This window comes from Larus michahellis, chromosome 3 (assembly GCF_964199755.1).
Source record: "Larus michahellis chromosome 3, bLarMic1.1, whole genome shotgun sequence".
In the NCBI taxonomy this organism is placed as follows: domain Eukaryota; kingdom Metazoa; phylum Chordata; class Aves; order Charadriiformes; family Laridae; genus Larus; species Larus michahellis.
The window spans coordinates 105,459,622-105,483,988 of NC_133898.1; the positions used below are offsets into that span (position 1 = coordinate 105,459,622).

Consider the following 24,367-nt stretch of genomic DNA (forward strand, 5'->3'; position numbering starts at 1 on the left):
AGATGGGCAAAAAACTTCTATCATCCCTCAAGGTGGAAATCACTAAGTGTAGCCAACAGATAGTAGATTTGAACCCCAAAAATAATTTATTAGCTCATTCTCATTAGATTCAATACTATAGAGCCATGCTTTGAGACAAAAGAGGCTACTGGCAAATATCCTAATATTAAGAGAGAAAAATCAGTTCTCCTTACAGAGTGTTACAGATGATAATTGGTCTCTTTACTACCCAAGTAAGGTAGGAAGTTCTTCTTGTGTTTTATGCATGAGGAAACTGAGACCCCAAAAGATTAAAATGGTCAATATTTTAAGTCATTACTAGCAAATACAGAGTGAGGCACATACTCTTACATTCTCTTTAAAATTTTTGGAATAAAACAATGAGAAACAGGGAATTCGGTATCTAGGACTTCAAGCTTCCTGGGTATTTTGGACTGTGTAACACTGATGTTTTGTAAATGCAGAAGAAATGTTTGGCAGGGGGGAACTATTTATCAGGCCTCAGCAGTTCTGTTCCATAGAAATGCATTTTTCATCTCCCTTCGTTAGTAATGATCCTAACCGATTTGTAAGAGATCATTTTCCTTCAATATTTCACCAGCAAGTCAGGTGGGCTCCTTTTTTACCTCCTTTTAAAGTGTTTTTCACGTTTTCAAAGGCCACCTCTTCAGAACATAAATACTGCTTTGTATTGTGCCCCTGTATGTTAAGAGGACAAATTGTCCTCCTAAAGTACAAGGTGTCTATTCCGATAAGATCTTGCTAATAAATCCTCTAGAGAATGAATTCCCTCCAGGCAACAAAGGTGTGCAAATGCTACGTATCACCCTAAATCATTCTGGCAAACGAAAAAGCATCCAAAACACCCTGACATTAAAAGCCAAGATGTGAAAACCACCCACATTTCTGAAGCACCATACGGAAACCACACAGGGACAAGGAAACGTCCTGCTTACAGCGACAAACTGGTCACCATCGGCAAGCAGAAGCCAGTGTTCTCAGCCACCTAGAACATTTCGATGGGAATACACCTGCTCCTATAATTCCACTCAAAACCCCAGGCACACATTCTCGCCTATTCTTCTATTTAAAGAAAGATTGCTTAAATAGCTTAACTAGCAAATATGGGGGGGGAAATATCTGTAAAGATGTATTTCCTAGAATATAAACATTCTCTTCCTTTGAAGTACAACTATGCATAACATACAGTATTCTACTAACGGAAAACTGTTTCAGACTCATTCCCTTTTTAAAGTACAAAAGGCTGTCTCTAAAAGAGCTTTGTGTGGTTCGCATGAAGTAAGAAGGAAAGCTAAACAAAATGCTGCTGAAAACAAAGGCATCCTTGAACACGCTTTCGCTGTGGAAGAGGCAGCAGAAAAGCTGCCTGAACAGAATACTGAAGCAACCCTTCCACAGGGAAACTTTGCTAGCAGTAAATACATGACTTAATTTTAAACTTAGATGTTCGAGCATTAACAAGCCAGGTAAGATTTTTGCATTTCCTGAAGACACCATTTAAAAAAAAAAAATAAATAAAAATGCTGTAGGTTATCCTAAAAACATCCACTATGTAAATGCTCTTCAGGCTTGGAGTTTTCTCCCCCTTTGAATGGAAAAAAAAAAAAAAAAATCATCATCAATATTAAAGTAATTCTTGTTAGTTTAGGTTTTGGGTTGTTCTGAAGTTGCTTAGTGGAAGTCCATGATGTCACCAATAAACTCCAAGAAATTCACTCATGTTTATAACCATGCAGTACCTTGTTTAATCCTCCAGAAATACAGGGCAATCATATCTCCTATAAGCTACTTCAAAATGGTTTCATGCATTTATTTGGGGTTTGGGTAAAACAGGCAAGTTACAGGGAGAAATCAGGGAATCAGACTGCTTACATCAGTGGCATAGTCTCATCAGTTGCTTGAATTTGTGTCAGGACCAAAAGGAGATAGTTTTAGTGCAACACAAAACTATCTTTGAAGAGTCAAGTCCTGTCTCTGCATTATTGTGGCGATGCTTACAAACTGAAATTCGAGCTGCTGCTGCTTTGGTGGTATTTGCAAGCTGAGCGCGCATCTGCGGATTGTGAGGAAAGTTACCACAGTCAGTACTTGTCTACTGCAGCGAGCGTTGCTAACATTTTGGGTATGGCTGCTACCGTCCCTCCAGCTGCACATCCAGAGACTTCGGCCAAGACAACGTTTTCCAGCAACAGATGAGCAGGAAGAGAAAGAGCATCAAAGGTTATTGGGCATCACGTGTCAACTTCCTGGTATTAACACCAAGGGAGATTTGCTAAATCCCTTCTCCAAAACATCACTGAGGAGCCACAGAGTTCTTCCCATGGACAATACTGATGCTGTACTTTTCAGGAGAGGACTTCTCCTGTATAAAGATACGCTACTTCTTAAGACCTCAACGTTAACAGACTGCCAACATCAGTGTTAAGAGGCACACTCTGAACATGTTACAAATTCAAAACCAAACTGCCATGAACACTTGCTCCTAAAATCAGTACGAGACATAGTCCAACCACACGCACCGAGCTCCTCAAAGCCCTCTGCTCTGGCAGAACCCACGACTGGCCATCCTGTTGCCACGAGAACCGTAAAAGGGGCGATAAAACGCACAGTGTCTCCAACATTCACCATAAGAGGAGATACGACAGCTTCTGCAAAGCAGCTCACAAAGCTGTCCTCAAACCACGTATCTGCTTTTCCACTTTGAAAAATCTCACAGTTTTCATTAAGCTGGTTGAATACTGATTATATTCCTGAATTCAGAATGAAAAAGGAAGGCACTGACCCTCTGAAAACGTCCCAATTGGTTCTGGAGGAAGGGAACACCCAAAACATCTATTGATAGCCAAGAGCACTCTCCTTTTGTCATCTTGCCTAACAGCAACCTAAGCATGGAAGCAGATTTTGTGTGTTTGATGGAAGCTGAAGATGAGGAACACTCTTATCAAGTCAACTGAAAAACTAAAGTAATCTTATTTTCCAGAGTCAAGGCAAAGAACGGCAATGAATTCTCCATTAACAAAAGGTCTAGGACGTTTCTGATAAATAGTCTCAGTGGGAGGTAGACATTTACAGTGAAACAGAATAGGGTCAATGGATGTACTGAAGAATATACTTCAGAAAAAAATAATTAAATTCCTGGCATCACTACTCTCCTCCCAAAAGCTGAATTCACGAGCTACAAGTAGTGAAACCTGTTAAGCAGCTCATCAGCTAAAAATGGTTCACCCAGCACTAGTAAAACACTAATATCAGACAAGAAGCAGGACAATCAGCGTGTCCTGGACACAAACAAGTCATTTGCTGGAAAGGACAGCAGTATGCAAGTTTCCAGTACACACTTTCCCACAATACGCTGATTATCAAAAATATGGCATGGAAGCCAGAAAAATAATCTCGACACGTAATTTATACGGAAGCTGTGGAAAAAGCCTGGAGCAACACAGAGGGGATGGAAAAATCTGTTCCTACACTAACAATGATAGCAAGAGTCGTTTTGGTTTGTTTGGGTTTTTTTGCTTGGTTATTTTTTATTCTTGTAAGACTATGGAATTGTGTCTTTCAATAGAGAGAACTCCCATGCAGTAACTGACAGGTTAATATTAAATCCACTCCACCACTACGGTCAATTGGTTTTCCCTGGTTACCTCTTTCTAGCTAATAAAGCAGCACACAACTTTTGTAGCTTTTCTTTCCTTGCAGTAAACCCACCTCCCAAAAGACTTACTAAGGAACTGAAAAAGGAGAAGCTTATGGAGAAAAAAAAAAAAAGTTACGCTTCCAAAATTATATTCGCTACTCAGGCTCTTCAAAGCATCAGCAAGAGAAGAGCCTGAGAAGGAAGGGCTCATGCCTTCAAGGACACACACTGCTTCAGCATAACAAACATCATTAGCTTTTTCTGGGTATAAAATACAGTTAAAAGTGCCTGGAACTTTATCAACACTGTTGGGAGGACAAGTGTATGTAAACCACTTTATAAAACGGCACCCACATGGAACATTCGAGAGATCAGAGGGACTGCTGGAGTCTAGGCTGCTGGAGGTTGGATCAAGTCAGGAATGACATGCAAGTCAGTCTTTCATGATAAAAAGTGATGTGAACCAGACATTGAGGATTTGGGGGAGAAAGAGGGTAGCCACTCATCACTGTTTGCACAGATCCAAGCATCCTTCCCGCCCTGAAAAGCAAATGACACTTCAACTGCTACTATGCCACATTACCAGCAGCTGTTGTCATATCTCAAGCTTTTACTAGCCAGGAAAAATGCACTTATTGCCAGACTCAAACACCCTGCACTAAATTGTATATACTGCTGAACTACCTGCAAATTGCCTCACCCGAAGAGCACAAACAAAACACATTGTGCTATACGGTGTTAGTGTAGAAGACTGAAAAATACACCTCCTCTTTCAATCTCCCCAGACACTCGCTGAAAAAACATAATGAAAATCCAGCTTTTTCACGACCCAGATTCACAAAGTGAAGACAAATGGCACTGAAAGGCAAGGAACACCAATGCTTCTCTGGGGACAGCAGCAGCGTGGTCTGATGATGGGCTTCAGCTCCTCTAACCTCTCATCAAGCAACTGTTGGATTCTGTTCTGAGCTCAACTTATTTACTTTTACAAACAAATGGAGGCAAACACCTTCAATAAGCAATTCATACCACCTGCCTTTGGCTGAGACGACCACATGGAGATGATACGAGGGTGTAGGAATGTGGAACTGCCCCAGATGAAGGCAACGAGCCTGGATCACCCATTTCTCTGTAGCCAGAGAAACCAAAACATTCATTCCACTATTTAAAAAGAAAAAATAAATAAATTGATCGCTGAGCAGTTACTTCATGTCAAAGCAAGTAGTGCCTGTCTTCTGGCTGGTTTTTGGGCTACGGTGCAGTCTCCACAACCTTGCTGGCATGAACAAAAAGCAACTGCCTAGTAACCAAACACCTATCACTAGCCAAATAAGATTTATAAGAGCTATAACAAGGTTTATGTCTTGTTCCGACTTCAGCAGGAGGGAGTAGGTGCACACAGGCAGTTAATGGTTTTCATCTGGTGGCACATTAGGCAAGGCCAAATTCAGGCTTTACACATTCATTTCATCTAGCTGATGCAGCTCTCCTGTTTATATCTGGAACAGATGCTTAAAAAAAAAAAAAAACACAAACAAACCAAACAAACCAAAAAAAAAACCCCTCAAAAAAACCAAGCCACAGCCTCCAAATAAAAAACTGTCATCACAGAGCTCAGAGTCTTGCTGCCTTTGGCTTTTTGGCTTTGGTCTGTCTTTTTTAGGAACTCATTTTCACCTCAAATGGGTTTGCTGAGGTTTACTTGGACTTTGGATAGAGAGTTTCCTACATTTTTAAACTTTTGTTGTGCCAATGCCAGTAAGCACTTTAAAAAGAAAATTCTACCCAAGGCTGGAGTCAATTGTACCAAAACCTCATTTTTTTTTCCTGGTTTTCTTTTAACAGCAGCTTGCCGAGAACAACAGGCAGAGCTCTGCCTTGGGAAGAATGAAATTGCACTACCCCTGAACTAACCTAATACCTACCAACCTGCAGCAGCTCCTGCAAAACGACCAGCCTTGAAGCTTAAATGAGAAATCTTTGGGAAGAGAAGAAATCACAAAAATTAATGTATTTTGCCAGGATAGATCTGAATATTTGGAGATGGCTTGCCATACCTACTTGTCCAACATCAACAAGAAAGCAGTGCCTTTCGCAAAGGCTTCAAATCAAAATTTAAAAAGTTAAATGACAAAAATTATCAAAGATTGCAGTTATTAATTTTAACACAGAAGCTATTATGACTCCCCTGATCTCCTCCTTTCCCATCTTCTCCCAGAAGCCCTCATACAACCAACACTTACTGGAAGAAATGTTCAGCAGAAGAAGGGACGTGGTTAGCCATACATGAAGTGTCGGGTCTTGAATTTTGTTGAAGTTTGGGTTCATTGCATTAGCTCACGCTAAAAAATATATCAAATCTTTGCTGTGAACTCAGACTGCTCAAGTCCCTGCACTTAACATGTTAGTGGTCTTTGTTAGCTCATGGCGCACGTAGAACTCAGAGACACTAAAATCAATCTTTATCAGCCTTTTGCAAAATTGTTATTTACTGAATTCAACTTGGTTAATACTTACCTTTACAAACAAACCAGAACCCACAGATTTAATAAGACCTTGAAATCAGCATTGGACGACTGGAAGTGCAACACAGTAACAATGATAGTAAATTCCAGTATTAATTCATACATACTTTAATTGCTACTTTAATGATACAATAAATCTACTGAAGCTTTTAAAGATTTTTTTTTTATTATGGTTTTATATATTTATATAAAACCACCAAAGCACTTTAAAGAATCATGCTTTCTTGTGTAATACATAAAACTAGTTTCATACTGTGCTTCTGAAAGTCTATCGTGCTGTTTTTCAAGTTATTTTACAGATGGCACATAAAAAAAAACCCAAAATGAACGGAAGCATGAATTTCTAGTGACTGCAATGCAACACAGCATCCAAAACAAGATGTTTCATTACAACTAAGTTAAAGTGTGAGTGCATTATGTAATAAACAATAGCGGTTCGGTCATTTTAATCTTAATTCTGTTTACAACAAAACTAACATTTGTGCTTCACGACCTAAAATCCCATGATATAAAGATAAGTTCTCTGTTGTAAAAATCCCAACAAATTACTGTCCGGAAAGAAAAACATATCTAAAACAGGAGACCAAGTTTCAATCTATTCACTTTCTTCAAGAATTGTTATATTTAAAACTATTACGACATATGAGACACAATAAGGCACAATGGGTGGTACAAATGAATGAATACAGTTGTCCATGAAACTAGTTCTTTCCACAAATACTAAAATATGTACCGCTCAAGATAAATTTTCTCTTAAAAATGAAATACATCATTTTGTTATGAAAGTCCTATACAAAAATTTAAAATTTACACCATCTGAGCTGCCAAAAAAATAAAAAAGTGTATCAATTTTCCACAAAACTATATTTCTCACCAGCACATCCAGCCACTGGGAAAAAGACACCCCAGCACACTGGAAAAGAAAAGCATTATTTCCCCTGTGTTTAAGACAAAAATATTGTATTCTGCATACAGTAGTGTATTATACTTAAAAAAAGCCTAGCACTATTAAAATTACAATATTGATTTGGAAATTATTGGTTCACTGCCTGGATGAAATAAGGCACTTTCTTCCAGCGGGCAGCAATTTTCACATGTATGGAGACGATGAATCAGGTTCTGGTTAAAAACAAAAAAGGGGCTCAATGAGGTCCCAGAAGACGACAGGAACTTTTCAACAGCAGGGGAAGACACAGGAGGTAAAACCTGGAGATGAAACTCTACACAGAAGTGGTCACTCTGTCAATGGCATTATTGACCTCGTTTTTGTTTGAATCCAGTCCTTTAGCAGCATTCATATCATTCCGTAAATTCTCCACTGTCTTTTTCATGTTCTTTAATTCTCCAGGGTGTGGAGTGGCTCGCCTTAGAAGTGTTCTCTAAAAATAAACAGCGCAATAAGTGGTTTTGCCGCCTTCTCTTTGAAAAACAACATACGCTTTCAAGGCTTTAGCATTCACGTACCAAATATTAGGTATTAATTTTTTTTCTCCCCCCCGCCCCTTTTCCATTTCTAACTACGATGCTCTATGTTGAACATTATTTTCATAGCTGCTTGTTTATGAAGACAGTGAAAGAGATTTTAAGAACTGTCTAGGAGCAAATTTTTTCATCTCTTGACCTACTAATCGGAAAACCACTCAAGTGAAGAACAATTACACGTTATGAAGTGAAGATTCTTTCATAAATATAGTTGGGAATTATTTTTTTCCCCCAAAAACCATTCAAGTGATTTAAGATCACATTTCAAACAAAAAAAAATTCAGCTGGTTTTGAAAGAATCCCACAAGATCTCTCTACAGTGTCAAATACATGTTTGTGTGGAGCTCTGTGTGCCTTCCAGCCCCACCACACAGTTTGGTTCTCTTGTCAACTGAGAACAAATATCTTGGAAGGAAGAAGGGGGAGCATTTCTCTCCCGTCGTAGACACAAGAACGTCTAACGTCATTGTGCTGAAACCTTTACAAAGAAAACAAAACTGATGAAAACCCCAGTTAGCATCCCGATTAGAGACCAACAGAGCACCAAGAATAATTGCACAAATATGTATCAGTATAATAATACACAGATACATGCAATTACTTTTCACTGGTATACATGTGAGCTGTGCAGATTACAGCAGAACTAATGACCCACAAATACGTGCATTGGTCAAGACTGCTTTGGAAATCTGCCCTTCCTCCTCCCCAGCAAGATCATACACTTTTTTCCTCTAAAAAGGTTTTTGCGTTGAGTCAGGCTGTAATACCATGACTGAAAGCAGTTATCATTAACACCTGAGCCCTCGTTATTGCATGGAAATTCTCAGGTTGGCACGGTTGTTAAGAAGCATCCTTCTGAACTCCCTTATCAGTCAGTCTACGAACCATGCTTGTCAGAGAGATTTAGTTTCTGCTGCTTTGGATTAAGCAACCACCTTGCTTGAAAACCTAAATGTTCATTTCCCTACTAACTCAGAATTTTTATAGCCACTTTTTAAAGTAAGACCATGTTTCTAGTATGCTGGATTGCATCCAGTCAGTGCCCTGAAGTATCTCAAGGTGAGCTCTAATGAGGACCACCAGCAAGTTTTTAGAGCATCGGAGAAGCACACTGAAAATCTGATGGAAGCAGTCTTAACCTTTACAAAGAGTTTTAATTGTTAGTGAAAGTTAGTCAAGCTAAAGATCATGTTGCATTTTGATTTTCAGGACATGCAGAGCCCAACTTAATGGAGAGGTCTTATAAGTACAGTGACAGATGTTCCCACATCCTTTGTTTAAGTGGGAAACTAATGATCAATGTTCTTGCTATTTATGGACACTGTGGTTGTTTCAATGCAAGTGGTGGAGGGAAGAAAAAGAAGTAGTAAAGAGAGAGAGAAAGAGAGAGATTAGAAATAGAAATTAAGAGAGACAAACAATGGCAAACTTAACGGAGGCACATGCCAGAGTGCTGGAATCTTAAATTAGACCCTATATACTTTCAGGCAGCAAAGCTTCACAGATGCACGGAAAGATTCTGTCTTGTTTCTGGAAGTAAAGCATCCTGAGCAGTCAAAGGAAAACAAAGCAAAAAGAAGACTGGCCTGCATCAGAACATGAAAGTTATACTCAAAGTAGGAAAAAAAAAAAAGAAAAGAAAAAAGGTATTTTAAGTCAATATGAAAAAAGTTTTGGCCGTCAACATGAACAGTTTCTGCTACAAATGTATGCAAAAAGCATGCGGTCACAGCTGAAATATTTACAGCAAGACAGCTTAGATACTTTTACACTTTTGTGTTAAAGTCACAATGTCTGCAGGTATCCAGAGGCTTGGAAAACATACCATTTCATTATCGTCTTCATCTTTTTCATCTTCTAAGAAGCGAATTGCACTGACTCTATTCACTGCCCGCTCATTCCATGTTTCGTCTGACATTTCATTTACCAAACTCTCCAGTGCACCACATCGTGGTAAGTTATCTGTTAGAACAGCAAAACATAACTAATGAGCCACAGCAAGCCTAAAATATCAACATGGTACATTGTTAAAAACTGCAATATCCAACCTATCACTCAGAGATTTACAACTGGCTATTTCTATTTTTTTTTAATAGAAAACAAAACTTGAATTAATTTTCTGTTATCAAGTACACACAATAAATAGTTCCTGTATAAAGCAGAAGTTTCTGTACTTGGGCTGTTTCATGTTTGTAGCAGTTTGAGAGTACTGATTATAGAAATTAATATACTTGCCACTACAGAAGCTTTTCTTCCAGACCATGGCTGCCATCTGACACTAGCCAGTTCCCTACATGGCATTCCATAACACAGGATCATTGCTTTTACTGACCTCATCCTTTTAGTATTGCTAGACACACACATCCAACAATCTTAATTCTAAGCCCTCTACCCTTGAAGCCGTGAGATTCATTTAGAGAGGAGGAAATCTAATTTCTAGTGGTGAGGCCTTTAGAGAAAGTCAGCCTGCCTCAGCTACTCTTCTTGAACTAGCTTAATCTTCTCTAAATCTAAAGGGGTTAATTAATTAACTTATTTTAATTCTAAATGCAATTTGTATTCTTAAAATCCAGAAGCTGACAAAAAACAGAGCCATTCTACACTTTTACTGCTTTAATGGTTTCTATTTGCTTCATCTGCAAAGTATTCAAAGAGTGGAATTAATCTAGGTAAGTTTGGGTACCTACGATACAGATATCTACAGCTGAGCTTTTCTCCTCAGGCCTCCTTTGTACTCGGTGGAGAAGAATCCACGTGATTTCTTTTAAAAGTCTGTTCTTGGATGGGATAAATTACTCTCCAGTGATTACAGCTAAAGTTTAAATATTAGCTCAGATGAATCCCCTTGAATGTTCACACATCGCTATAAAAGCTTGAGCACAAAAAACATCCAGAAGTTACTGGAGCAGCAACCCAGGTAACGCTGAAGAAGAGTTTATGGTTCCACCTGACCCAAAGGCAAGTTTCAGCACAAAAGGTAAAAAGAACTTATACTGCAATTCTACACTTGTTGAAGAACATTATAGAGTTACTGTACAGTATCTTTGCTTGAAACAAAATTAGCTTGCTGAAAAGTAAAATGTCTACTGCTTATTACTAGTTATGCAATTATTTTTCTGGTAAAGAGATTGTAGTTGGAAAGCCACCAGTTTTCACTAGGTATATATGTATTTAAGATGTATAATCAATGTAGACAAATGCAGACACTGCTACTTGGCCCACTGGCAAGCCTCAGAACAATGATAGGATTAAGTCTTCTTCTTCCAGGTCTATATTTTATTTATTGTAGCTGGTGTCATCATATTTTCAATAACACTCACAGCCATGTTTTTCAAGTCTTCTGAAAACTAGTATGACTACAAAAAAAAGTGTTCAAGTTAAAATTCAACCAGAACTTTGCTGCTTTGCTCGTTAGAGCTTATGCATGCTTTACAAACCTTTATGGAACAGACAACAGAGCAAACAAAGACAAAGTACTTCTATACATAATGAAAAACTGACTCTAGGCACTTACCTTGGCAACCAGGCTCAGAAGGCATTTGAGGAAGTAATACACATGTTAAAATCTTTTCTCCTGTTTCAGGGTCTGTGTCAGTCTGAAATGTCAGCAAAGGCTGGGACTGGTTATCAGACAACCACAAAGCCTTCAGCTTTAAGGTAGTCAGTGAGAGGGGAAGATACGTCAGCCTAGTTCAAACAAAGAAAAGTAAAAAAGTCAGGACAATCTCCAGGAGATTTAATAAATAGTCATGAAGTCTACTCTTCAGTATATATCCCTGAGTTGGAATAAACACGATTGAGATTAATATCTCTTAATAGAAAGCACTGCAGTAGCCATCAACTCCAACTACTCCATTATTTGAAAAAGAATCTGCAGCTTAACTTTATACCATAATTCTCTGTAGCTGTGAGTAACAGGTAAAACTGAGCATTTCTCTACTGCAGTAAAATGCCCTGGAAGGCAGACAGCTGCTTCTGTTCTGGAGCCTTGTATATACACAATTGCCAGAACAGAAATGTCAGTGCCTATGAGACAATTATATTGCATAGATGAGATGCCACTTGCTTTGCCCTTACTTTTTTCCCCCCGCTTAACTTCCTATTAAGCAACAGAACTAATTTGCTGCTTTATGCTTCAATCCACTCCTTTTTGCATTTTGATGCCTGAAGCATACCAACTAAGATTCGCGAGAAGCCGCAAGGTCAATGTGGCATTATTTGTTACTTGCACTGCATCTCAAAGTTAAGAAACTCAATATTAGTGTTACTTTACGTTAAGGCTGCTAGTTTCAGCTGAAGCTCTAACAAATTGCCTAGATTCTCAGTTTTAATTCAGAAACCCAGAGGTTTGTTTTTTTTTTTTTTTTTTTTTTTTTTTAAAATTCCCATCTTTTCCTCAGGGTCAAAGCAATTCAGAAAACGTACTCACGACAACATACAATTGATGCTACTTTGGGCCAAGTAGATTCAAGTAGACTACTTTGACAATTTCAACAGTAATCCTAACACAAAAGTCATAACTGTTTTTTTGTTACTTCATTCTTAGATGTAGTATCTTTTGTTGTTAGAAAGAATTAAGTAAATCCAGCAAAAGAACATGACAATATAAAAATCTCTTACCTGTTTCCAGCGACATCCAGGACATGAAGCTCAGCGGCTTGTGAAATTTCAGAGGGGATTCGAGATAATCTGTTGTCACGTACAGAAAACACGTTAAGACTGCAGCACCCCCCAATCTATATTAGAGAAGAGGGAAAAAAAAGAAAAAAGAAAAAAGAAGTCTGGTTTTGTTGCAATACGACAGTATAAACAAAGGCATGCAGTACGGGTCACGTAATATGTCAGAGCGCATTCAAGTTACGATGCCTGCCAGACACTTCACCCAGAGGTACAGACTGCAAACGAGTGTTAGCTTAAAAGAAGTCTGACCTGAAGCGACTCTCTTGGAGCAGTTTCTTGAACATCTGTATCTGCAAATAATGTATAACTTTACAAACAGGTCAGGGTGTAGCTTCCTTGTAAAGCCTTCTGCGCCAGGAAGAGAGCAGTAACCACACAGATGGCACTTTGTAGACAACCCTCACAAAAAATACTAGCTTTAAACTTTCAATTTTTTTCTAGCTCTATGTTTTACATATTAATTCTTTCCTTCCTCATGGTAACCTTAGACACAAGCAAGTGCAATGGGGCGGCTTTCAGCAAGGCAAAATGCTAAATACACCAACCAACTCCCAACATTTATTGAGTCCGCAAAGAGTAATGAAGAGTTCACAAAAAATAGACGACTTTATGAGTAACAACTTTGACTCTCTGTTTTATTAGAAGCATCTAATTTCTAGATGATTCCCATATGAACTGGCCAATTCAACCTAATATCTTCTGTCTCTACCAGATTATCCAAACATAAGTATCTCTCTATTCCCAAGCAAATTTTTGGGTGAAAAAGATGGGATTTTTGAGTTTTACCCTTAAAATATCTATATTTTGCATCAAAGGTATGTATTTTCAGTAAAAAAGAAACCCTCCACATTTGATTAAAAAACCCACATTCCACCTTTTTGTTCCAGACGGCAATTACTACTATAAACACCGAGATTATTAGTTTTAGCAACTTGAAAGCTGCTTCAAGTAACTCTTTGTTCCACTTCACAAAGGAAACTTACCTTTGTTTGCTTATCATACAGAGCTTCAAAAAGCACTGATGTTTGTTTGCCAGTTCCAAAACTCACCATGAGAAGAGGAAAAAAAAAATACGTTTCTTCTCTTACTTATTAGATGCAAAATATCCCAACGCCTTTTGAAGCTTTCAAGTTAAGCGGACTTAGAACCTAACTATAGACAGCAAACCTACTGAAAGATCTTAATTCAAAAATTAGAGGACTTCTGCAATCACACACACATGTAAGAAGGTTCTTCTGTCACAATACAGCAACATGCCACTACACCGTGGTCAGGAGTCCCCCGATCTGAGCTGAAATTATTTGTGTGCTGTAATTAACGGTCAGTTCTGTCTTTGCAAAATCCACAATTCAGTCCAAACCCACGTTTGAGATTGCAGACAAATACCACAAAAGCTTTTCCACTAATCAAAGTAAAAATCATGTTGATTTAACCTACACTATTGACCAAGGAAAAAGCCATTTTTAAAAGGATGCTACTGTGACTGAGAAAATAAACCAATGGAGCACTTATACCCCACTTACCTTTGTGTTATAAATACACGTTAATGGAAGAAAGCAGCGATCAGCTGCTCAAGGCTTCTGATTCACAAGCTATTTACAGCGCAAAGTTACAGCACAACATTCTCTTGACACAACAAAATCTGGGATGGTTTTCCTTAAATCACTGCACTCTAAAATGCAGCTATATCACAAGAGCGTCAGCTTACCCAGCCCTGCATGTACACTAAGAGCAGCAAACTTCTTAGTCATTTTAGCTCGTGAATCAAAGCCCTTAGAAACCAGCGCTCAAATCACAAGCAAACTTTTCTTAGTACAATAATTCTGCTATTCACTTTAAAACGTGTATAGATTCTTAAATAGTGTGCCTTGACACATTCACAGAATGCAGTGCCATGTACGAAAAAAATTTTAAAAACAACAAAACCCAACATATATTTATATACACACACGAAGTGTCTAATTGGTGTATCTAACATGAGGAGCTGTGAAAAGCAAGAGATACAATTAGTGAATGCTGATGAGCTGGCAAGTGATGCCCTAAGTGACACAAAGTGTTTGCTTTTCCACGAATGAAGTTTGCGTTACTCAGTCTTGGAGTATGGGGACCCAAACAGTTTAGCCAAACAAACAAAGTAAAGCCATGCAGCCCTGATGAGCCCAAAACTTCTGTACTTTTGACAATGGAAAAATGCAGCAGTGGAACCAGCCGGCCTGAGTCATCATGCATTTAAAGCAGTTTAATGAAAGGTAACAGCAGAATCGTGGACTGAATAATACTTACAGGGTTATCAATTTACCTGACCCATAATTTTCCAAGCGGCTAACAATTAAGAAAATACAAAAGATGTTCAATTTACTCTTCTTTATCCATACAGGACAAGAGCATGCCAACAAATGGAGACAGAACACACATTCTTCTACTGCCAAAGAGGATTAGAACTCCTAAGTTATTTTAACTTGTTTTAACTCTGCTTTATCAGTGACTAGGCAATTGTTCAAAGGTGGTGTTTCATTCAGAGGTAGTGAAGACCCTTTATTTTTTTTAATAGGTTAGTGGGGGGAGATAACAGACAGATACTGAATTTTTTTTATGAAACTGTGTTTAGAAAATGCAGACAGCATCTAACGAGCAGCATCGGGTGAGATACCACAGAAAGAAAAAAAAAGACAAGCTGACAGTTAAAAAAAATAAAAAAATCTTTGTAATTTCAAAAAAAGATGGCACCCATCCAGTAGTACAGAAAGACATCAGGTCCAACTTTTGAAAACCTACACATGAAGTGGTACCACTGAGGCAAAGTGCACACGCTAAACAGCATGCTGAAAGGAACACATCGTTGTGACCACCATGAAGTAATACGGTATCAGAATGTCACTGGTTTGGCTGAGAGTCATTAACTGACAAAAAGCCATGCTTTCCAAGGGTCTGATCACATGCTTACAACAGACTTCGCCAAACCACCGCATAGACACCAAGTACACAGTGGAGACCACAAGCCCATTTAACAGTTAAGCACACAGTTCATTTTGAGCACAGACTTCAATTAATGGGACAAGAGTGCTTAGTTTGAGGGACATGAGTAACTGTTCCAAAGACTGGAGGCTTAAAGAAGTCCTCACGTTCTTCTGTAGTGAGCTAGACATCAGGAAAAGGTCTCAAATGATTTGTGCATGTTTAAGTCACGCTCCTGCGATTTATTTCATTCTACCAACTTTAATCAAAGGGTTATTCACTTGTCTTATCACATCATCTCCAAAGAACAGTCAAGCCTAGATAAAAAACAAAAACAAAACCACAAAAACAAAACCCACACATCAGTCAGGCAGAAAATGATCATTACTATGAAGTGCTATCTTTGAGATCACTGATTTTACAGTACTGTAAAGTCTGAACAAAACTGCTTATTTGTATTCAGGCAGACTTGCTTCAGAGGATGAGCATCACTAGAACCCCTGGGGTTTCCACACAAAACTCTACCCCTATGGAGGAATTTTTTGCTCTTCTATCTCAATCTGAGGCTCATCTTTCCAACAGCTTCCTTGTTCTGGAGAAGCAGTAAGACTTGGGCATACACAGCAAGAATGACCACTTGGCTGCTACAACTCTGCTCTACGTTCTGATCATAAGCAGCGCTCACCACTTCAGCCTCCTGCTTTTTTGCCATCCACATACCTGCTGCCAGTCCATCTTAAACTGTCCTCCAGAACTGCATGTCTTATCACATCACTTCTCTGCTGATATTTCTCATGACTCTTCCTCTCTACTGCAGACAGACTGCTGTTTTGACACCTGCATCAGTTTGGTTTTGATCACCTGGCTTTTCCTGCACTTCTCTGTTGCAGTAACATGGCGGTTGCTATTTGATTTTTCTTGCTGATGACACCTTTGGAGCTTTCTGTAGGTAAACCCAATAAAAGCGTGCAGATTCATCCCTCTCTTCCCATTTATATCCCTCCCAAAAACTCCCTCCCTTGAGCCCAGCTGTCAGTTCCACAGCTCCGCAGACCAAATTTCACTGATTACGATGGTGCATCCTCACATTATTGGTGCTCTAAAGCCAAAACCCAAACTAAAGGTGGGAAACTTAGAAGACCTCCTTACGTTAGCTGAATAACATTTTTTGATCTCAGCATCTGTTAGCTGCTCAAAAGCTATGAATCAATCCTTTACCAGTTAGCATCTTTCACACAGGTGTAAGCAATGCAAAAAAAATATATGACATTATGACAAACACTACAACGGCTATTCTTTAGCATGTGATTAGTTAATGTCCAGTGACACATCTCTTGTATTTAACTTTCAATACAGCTGTCAGCATCAAGAACTCTCACTAGGTTTTTATGGAACTCTGATAAATATATTGGGAATTTAAACACAGTTCCTATTGTCTTGTAAAAGCTTTTCCAGGGTGTCATAACCAAAATTTATTTTGGATTCAAAGTAAACAAAGTCAGAATTTCCCTTGGCCCCAGATACAATAGATTAATTCTTTAATTGCAAGCATAGAATATATTTAGAGGTGGAAGAAACTGCCCAATTCACTATTATTACCTATTATTCAGTTATTATTAACTTTAAATTGGCTATGAAAATCTTTGGCAACTCACTGCAACACCCCCTGCACCACTGGTGAATAGTATGGGAGGAGCACAGCAATATTGCTTCTCTACCCTCTGACTCAAGACAAGTTTTCCTGCATTCTTCCTTGGTGCCTTTTTTCCCTTTCAGACACACAAACACATTCTTTTACACAACTGAGGGAAGGGATGGGACATAGGAAGTTAAAATCAGAAACAACAAAGCATCCCCAACTAATTAAAAAAAAAAATTAAGAAAAATGTAAAAAGCACAGTTATTGCCAAAAAAATTCCTGACGTTTTACCTACTGTGGTAATAATCCTCACAATATACCTCAGAGCCAGGAAGGACACATTACCAGATCTCTGCAGGTTGTAGAGGCTCATTAACAAAAGCACATGAACTGGAAAACATTCCAAGGAGGTTATTTATGCAAGTGCCAAAATCAACACACCAGTTTCACCAGCGTTCCAGTGCCAGGGTGGGATTTCAATACCAAAGAGTCACCAGGCAGGTCTTTCAAGTTTAGGGGGAAAAACATTTGTAACTATGAACAGGTTTAGACATTCTCAGTTCTTGCCGAAGTCTGTTTCACCACTCAGCTCAGTGAGAGGGATCGTGCTGCAAGATGAGATACTGAAGATGGAATCTGTCAGTGACTCAAGTCTTGGTCAGACATTCAGCTGTTCCACGTTTTACCGTATGTATCAGCACCAGATACAGAAGAACCTTTGAACCAGGAAACTTTGAAGGGGTATTTGCATACAAACTTCTCAATAATCCCAAGTCAAGACATCTTACACCAGAAGGTAGAGACTGGTTTTACAAGTGTGCACTGAAACGATCTGGCAATGCAATGGTTTGACAGGTTGACCCAAAATCCAATCCTAGTAGACTGCTAACAAAACCAAAAAAGCCAATCAACCAAAAAAAAACCCCAAACCAGCAAAAAAGGCCCATACCACCACAAAAAAAGCTAGAACTCATAGATTATCTCATCAGGTTATATTAGACACGGCACATCATTTCTGCCATCGTATCTATAAAAGCTTTCTTTGCTACAGGAATAATTCTGGAGGGAAGGACAGAGACTCCAGCAGGTAGATATGCTATTGGTTACAGGTACTCTTCTCCCTAGCAGAGTCCCATTTTTTCTATACACGTTACCAGGCTACATGTCTCTGTCCCTCTCCAACATAAACCAGTAAAGGCCTGTCCTCCACCCATGCCTTACAAGGATGAAGACCACAAATGCACAGTTGTTCCAGCACTCTGTAAGGCAGAGAAAGAACAGGAGGGAAAGAAAAAGAAGGGGAAGATACTGAGCAAGAATCTCTGCAATACGTACTCCTGCATCTGAGGCTGCTTCTGTGAAGGGGGAACCAGCGTACAAGCACTAACACTGATTGGCGTGCAAAGGTCTGAGACCCCAATCTTCGCCATGCTATCTCAGGAGACATCTTAAGCAACACAAACCACATTTACAAACCACTGCATCAGTTGTTTATGCTTTCTATTTGCTGCCATTACCACCTGGGAATTCAAAATCCACCAATCTAGAGCGCGGATATGACCCTCCAGTTGGAGAAGGACTGACTTCCTTTAAAAATAAAAAATAAAAGAATTTTAAAAATCCACAGAGCAAAACATACTTTAATGAAGCTTTCTGGAAATCTTATGCTAATGTAATTTCAAAATGTTTGCTCTGATGAGAAAGATAGACAGGTGTAGAGACCTTACAGGAAAAAAAAAAAGAAAAAAAAAAATCTATCTCAAAAAAGTCGATGCCAAGGAGCTCTGTTTCCTCTCTCTGCCAAGCTCACAGGGAACCACCCTCTACTACCTTTATTTCCTGGGCTTTCTACAACTCCTCAGCTCACCTCATTCCAGGTAACGCCCTCCAATTCCCCATCACCCACCTTCTCCAAACACAGACTCATCCCTGACTTTATCCCACCCCCTGTGCAGGTGTCCTCTCCCTTCTCTCTCATGTGCACGAATGTTCTCCACACCCTTTCTTGTTCTTCATTTCACCCTTCGACATCCCCAACTCACTTTCCACCTCTGAAACCCACTTCTGGTTCCAAGTCTCCAGTTTCCTGTTCGGCATCAATCCCTTTATCGGTCTGCTCCAAGCCCTTGACTCTGTTATTCCCCCCAGGTAGACACACTCCATATTCACCCTGCTTCTGAAGCCGAGCTTCTCCTCTCACCTCCTCCTGTCCCTGCTCCTTCCAAGCCACACTGCTTGCCCTTATAGTGCTTACACACTACATAAGCTATTAATGGCCATTCTGGAAATACAGTGTATCAGTAAAACTTTACATGCTCTAACAAACTCAGAACAATTCTGCTTAAAGGTGGGCTAGACACAAAATTGTATGCCTCAAGTACATACAGTTTAGGACACCTGTGTAATGTATTAAATTCTTTGTGAAGACGTGAAAAGTTTTCTGCTGAATGAGCACAAGACCAAAATTGCCATCATATCCCAAGCCAGAAACGCAGTTTTCCCAAGGTCCTGCCTCCTGCTAGCATTTATGCAACCCAACTGGGTACACTCTCTGCAATTTTCTGTTCAGAATCAGCATCACCTCTGTGATGAGGAGACACTGTCCTGCTAGGGGAGCTGCAGTACTCGCATCTTCTCCTCCCTCCCTCTGCTTCGCCCCCGCCAAACATACATTTACAAGCCAATCTGTAAAGGAGGAATAAGGGCTATCATGGAGCCCCCACTGGGTGACCAAGCTGTGGCAGCCCAGAGCCGGGACACTGGCATTGTTGCTTCCAGTGCTACAGCAGCATCCTCTGCCCCTGCTTAATCCCTCCTTTTCAGATGATTGGCTCTGCCCCATCTCCTGATTCCCAGCCACTTTCCTTCCTCCTCACACCGCCTCCTCAGGCTCTCCAAGCTCCCTAAGTAAATGGGCCTGAGCAAGAGTGTGGGCTCATTCCTCTCAATTCCCACCCATCTGCTTCCACCTGCTCCTGAAGTGACTGAAAGTGGTGAACAAAAGCTACAACCTCAGAGTCACATGTTAAAAATAGGTAGGAAAATGAAGGGGGAGAACTACTTGGGCAAAAATCAGAGACAAACAGCAGTGCACACAGAACCAACTCGCAGTCCCATGCTCCAATCACAGGATGCTGCTTCTCCAGATTTCTTTCCAGAATTTACTGCTGAACTAAACTTGTAAGGCCTTCTTTATATTTAGTTTCACAACAGAAATTCTAGCCTCATTAGCTATCATAGCTGTAAGATTTGAGGTATCAGTGATCTTGGTCACGTCAGGTCCTCATATTTAAAGGCAAAAGTAGACCTGAGATCTCCAAAACCAAGACGACTCGTCAAAACAGTCTCTGAATCATTTTTCTTAATATGAAACCTTCCCTTTGCTATTGCTCACAAGATTGAGGCGAGGAAAGCTCCAGCAGTATTTTTATACTATATGCAGAAGAGGCATATTGACGTTCAAACGCATTCACTCTACCAGAACTCCCGGTCTTCAAATAGTGCTGGACCTGACACCCACACTGGGAATTACTAATTACAAGCTAATTAGATCCAAGCCTTCTTGTTCAACTGCAAAGACATTTCGCACTTACAAGCCACCAAATCACCACAGCTGCTGTTCAGATTTATGCTGTTCAGATCTAATGGACAAGTTTCTGGTTGTGATCAGTTTGGGAAGAACAGCCGGTGGATCAAAGCTGCCTGCTACTTCTTCCAGGCATTTGAAATCAAGAGTTTTCTGTTTGTATAATCACATCTGTGAGAGTTAATTACACAAAACTTACCTCTTTGGGCAAAGATGTTAATTTGTTTCTATCGGCATTCAAATTGTTCAGCTTCTTTAGTTTTCCGATGCTCTTCGGCAATGACTGTGCCAACAAAAACAAAATATGCAAACAGAATTTATAAATTCATAGAGTCGGAACAAAATTTATCTCACTTTAAAATTAATTAATTTTAATAGACTTATTTATAGATCTAATCGATTATTTAATTTAACAGAATTTATTAAATTTAGTAGAATTAATAGACTGATCCATTTTCAAAATTGGAGTGTAGTTAACCCTCATGACTACCAGGCCTTCCAAAGGAGACCCAAGGTTTTATCTTGCAGAATAAATGTCCAGGAACGTCAGTTTCTAACACAAGTTCACTCATGAGTTACCTCTGCACTAAAATTATAGATGCGCAGCAGCTGTTAACAGAAGCACGTAGGCAGAATGTCCATATTATCTAACTTTAGGGTCCCTAAATAACTGAGAGGCAAGCTTCTAACTTAGGTGCTCTGAACTGACCCCTGGAGAGACATCTTTCCAACAGGCTTAAGCTCCTAACTCAACCAGCGCCAGCTTAACTTAAGAAATGCTCAACCCTAGATTTTTGTAAACACTCCTAACTCTTCATGTGTCAGTGTCACGTGAAGGCAGTTGCAAAATAATGGCAGGAAACACCTAATGGAAGGAAGTCTGAGATTTTATTTTAATTGACCACATACCATATTTAATACCTGGCTGGAGCAGATCAGCAGAGCAAGGGACAGTACAACAGCAGCTCTGCAGCACTCGGGGCTTCTATTCAGTGCCAGCAAGTCTGATCCAGATAATGCACAGCAAAAACTGGCAACAGCACAACGCAGCACAAACTCCGCATTAAAAACGCAACAAAGTAAGTGATACCTGCACTCCAGGTGCTCCAATTCCCTTACTGGTCATGAAAGATTCACGAGTGAATATGTAATTGCATAAGCCTTTGTAAGGGAGGATTGTCAGTACACACAACTTGATCTTCAGCATTCACTTAACAGGTTAGAAATAAGATGCATTTAAAAGAAACTCGCTACTTAACAGTAGCAATGGTGAGTAGTTTTATGAGCCAAGTGATTCAGCACTTAGCAGGGGCTCTTATTACCGCCAGCCATTTGAGCAGCCATGACCATGCTTACCTGCAGCTGGTTTTCTGTTAGAACTAATTCAGTAAGGCTTTCGCAGTCTCCAATTGAATCTGTTAGTTGAATAAGTTTGTTCTGATCAACCTTCAAAATGGAGAGCCGCCTCAATTTTCCTGCACAGAAAGAATTAACACATCTGTTTAGCTTAGTATCCTCCAATACCTGCTTTAATTACAGAAAATGATTCTGCTGCAAAACTTTTAGAAATCTTCTAACATAATTAAATTTTTTTTCAGGTAAAAATAGAATTCAAGCACTGCCTCACTTGGCGCTTGCGCTATTTTTGCAAGTTTATAACATCACTGAATTCTTACTGAATGTAAATATTCATATCCGATATTTAAGCATATTATATTGTATTGAAGTTGCAATCTGAATGGTACCCCATGTAAATGTCAAGGACATGTCTACCCAAAGGCCTATAAACAGGAGAAGATTATCTGGGTTGGTTTTTTTTTCCCCTCAATTATACAATGTTTATTAATAAGGAAGTGCTCAGATCACCTATGCCTACTCAACCACAGTAAGAAAGGCTTGCACTGAAGCGACAGCCCAAGCCCAAACAGGATCAAGGTCTCTTTGTCCTAATAGAGAACCCAGTTAGTCAGACATGAAACCCAAGTGTATTTTTTTAGAATAGAAGACAAGCTTCTTTGAAGGTCTTCTCCCCAGGAAGGACAAAACACTATTTCAGAGCAGAAAGTTCACCTTATTCTGCTCCTTTCTACCAGAATGGTCTTTAGTGCAAAGGAGAGCTGATCCGGGGAAGAGCCCAAGACAGAGAATTCAGGGGACATCACTAGCTGCTGACACCTCCCTGCCCACCCCCACGTGGTCCAAAATAGCTGTAATAGGATGGCACATCATATTCACTGATGATGCTAAATCATGAAGAGACGGCTGATACAGAGAAAGGCAGCAACCCGAACAGAAGCCCGAGGTTCAGCGGGGAGAAGGTGCAGAGCTCCGCACCTGGGTGGAATAAAGCCATGCACCGGTACATGCTGGGAAGTGACGAGCTGTACAGGAGCCCTCTTGGAAAGGACCTGGGGGCTATGGTGGGCACCAGGCTGCATATGAACTAGCAGTGAGCTCTCACTGGAAATAAAGTTAATGCTGGCTGGACTACGTAAGGAGAATTATGGCCAGCTGATCAATGGAAGTTACTATATCCCATCTACTTGGCACCAGTGAGGCCACACCTGTAAAATCATGCTCTGTTTCATGTCCTGTCCTGTCTATTCCCCCTGCCTCACAGTTCAAATGAGATGCTGATGGGGGTCCAGCACAAAGCTATCAAGATGACCAGGGCACACATGAGCTGAGGGTCAGAGAGCTGGCTTTGTAGTCTCCAGCAAAGAAGCAGCCAAGGAGGCATCTAGGAACAGCCCACAACTACTTGAAGGGCCCTTACAGAGATGACTGAGCCAAACTCTTCTCCGCAGTGGCAGGCAAGACAGCAGTGGCCACAAATTGAAGTGTGGGAGGTCCCAGCTGGACATGAGAAGAAGCTTCCTCACCAGGAGGTGGTGCACCACTGACACAGGCTGCCTGGGGGTGCTAGAGCCACCTCCATTAGGGGCTTTAGAGCCTTCGTGAGACACAGCCACTGCTGATGTGGCACGCTGGTGTTGGTGAAAGCTCTGCTTCGAGGGTGCTACAGATCCACTAGCCCAACCAAGGATTCAGTGATCAGCTGAGCTCCTCCCAGGAGCTTCCACAGAGACCAGCGATAATCACTTCAACCACAATAACAGATTTTCTTCATTTTGCATAGTAAGTTCCAATATTACACAAAAAGTAGCAAATTTTTTGCCTTTGTAACAAAATCACATCCACAAAATGTTACAAAATGCATGTGCAAACTAAGCCTGGCCTGAAATAGCCCAGCTCTCTGCAATCTCCTTCCCCAGCAAAGGATTTCCATTTAACAGGCTTCTCGAGAAGCAGCAGCTCCTCTTATTCACCAGCTGGTGTTACAGACAAGCTCCCCTCTGTCAGGCTGGTGTACAACAACTGTACTGGCCAGAGAGAGCTGCCACAACTCCCCACCAAACCCACCTGAGTCAACTGTAGGACCCACAATAGTCACCCCACTCCCCCAAGTTTAACTTCTAGAAAAACATTTATCTTTTCTTAGGCTCTATTCTTTTCCACATTCACAAGTCCTCCTTCCCTACACTTTAAAAAAAAAAAAAAAAAAATTCCTGGCAAGAAGGCGGCACACTTTTGCAATGTGAAACTCTCCAGCAAAACAAGTGATGAGTAGTAGAGAAACAACGCCTTGCCGACTATTTGTCACAACTACAGCAGGGGTACAAACATTTACCTGAAAAAAGGCACTGGTAATGCTTCAGATAACATTCCTCAGTTATTAAACCTGTTTTAAGGCGTCAGACACAGAAAGGTTGTAGTTTGGATCCTCAAGGGTGAGGAGTAAGTGGGCTGAAATTGGAACAGCCTTCCACTGGCTTCAGTAT

General features: G+C 40.1%; 1 protein-coding gene across 1 annotated transcript in view; it reads right to left on the bottom strand.

Annotated features, from left to right (window-relative positions):
* Positions 1-6,275: 6,275 nt before the first annotated feature.
* LRRC1 (leucine rich repeat containing 1) overlaps positions 6,276-24,367 on the bottom strand; it is a 73,157-nt gene continuing 55,065 nt past the window's right edge. Inside the window, exons 9-14 of the mRNA XM_074581612.1 lie at positions 21,882-22,000; positions 20,725-20,808; positions 12,286-12,401; positions 11,180-11,352; positions 9,491-9,627; positions 6,276-7,562 (exon numbers count right to left, since the gene is read on the bottom strand). Of these exons, the coding sequence (XP_074437713.1) occupies positions 7,404-7,562; positions 9,491-9,627; positions 11,180-11,352; positions 12,286-12,401; positions 20,725-20,808; positions 21,882-22,000 (788 nt within the window). The 3' untranslated portion in view covers positions 6,276-7,403. The remainder of the gene's footprint in view (positions 7,563-9,490; positions 9,628-11,179; positions 11,353-12,285; positions 12,402-20,724; positions 20,809-21,881; positions 22,001-24,367) is intronic.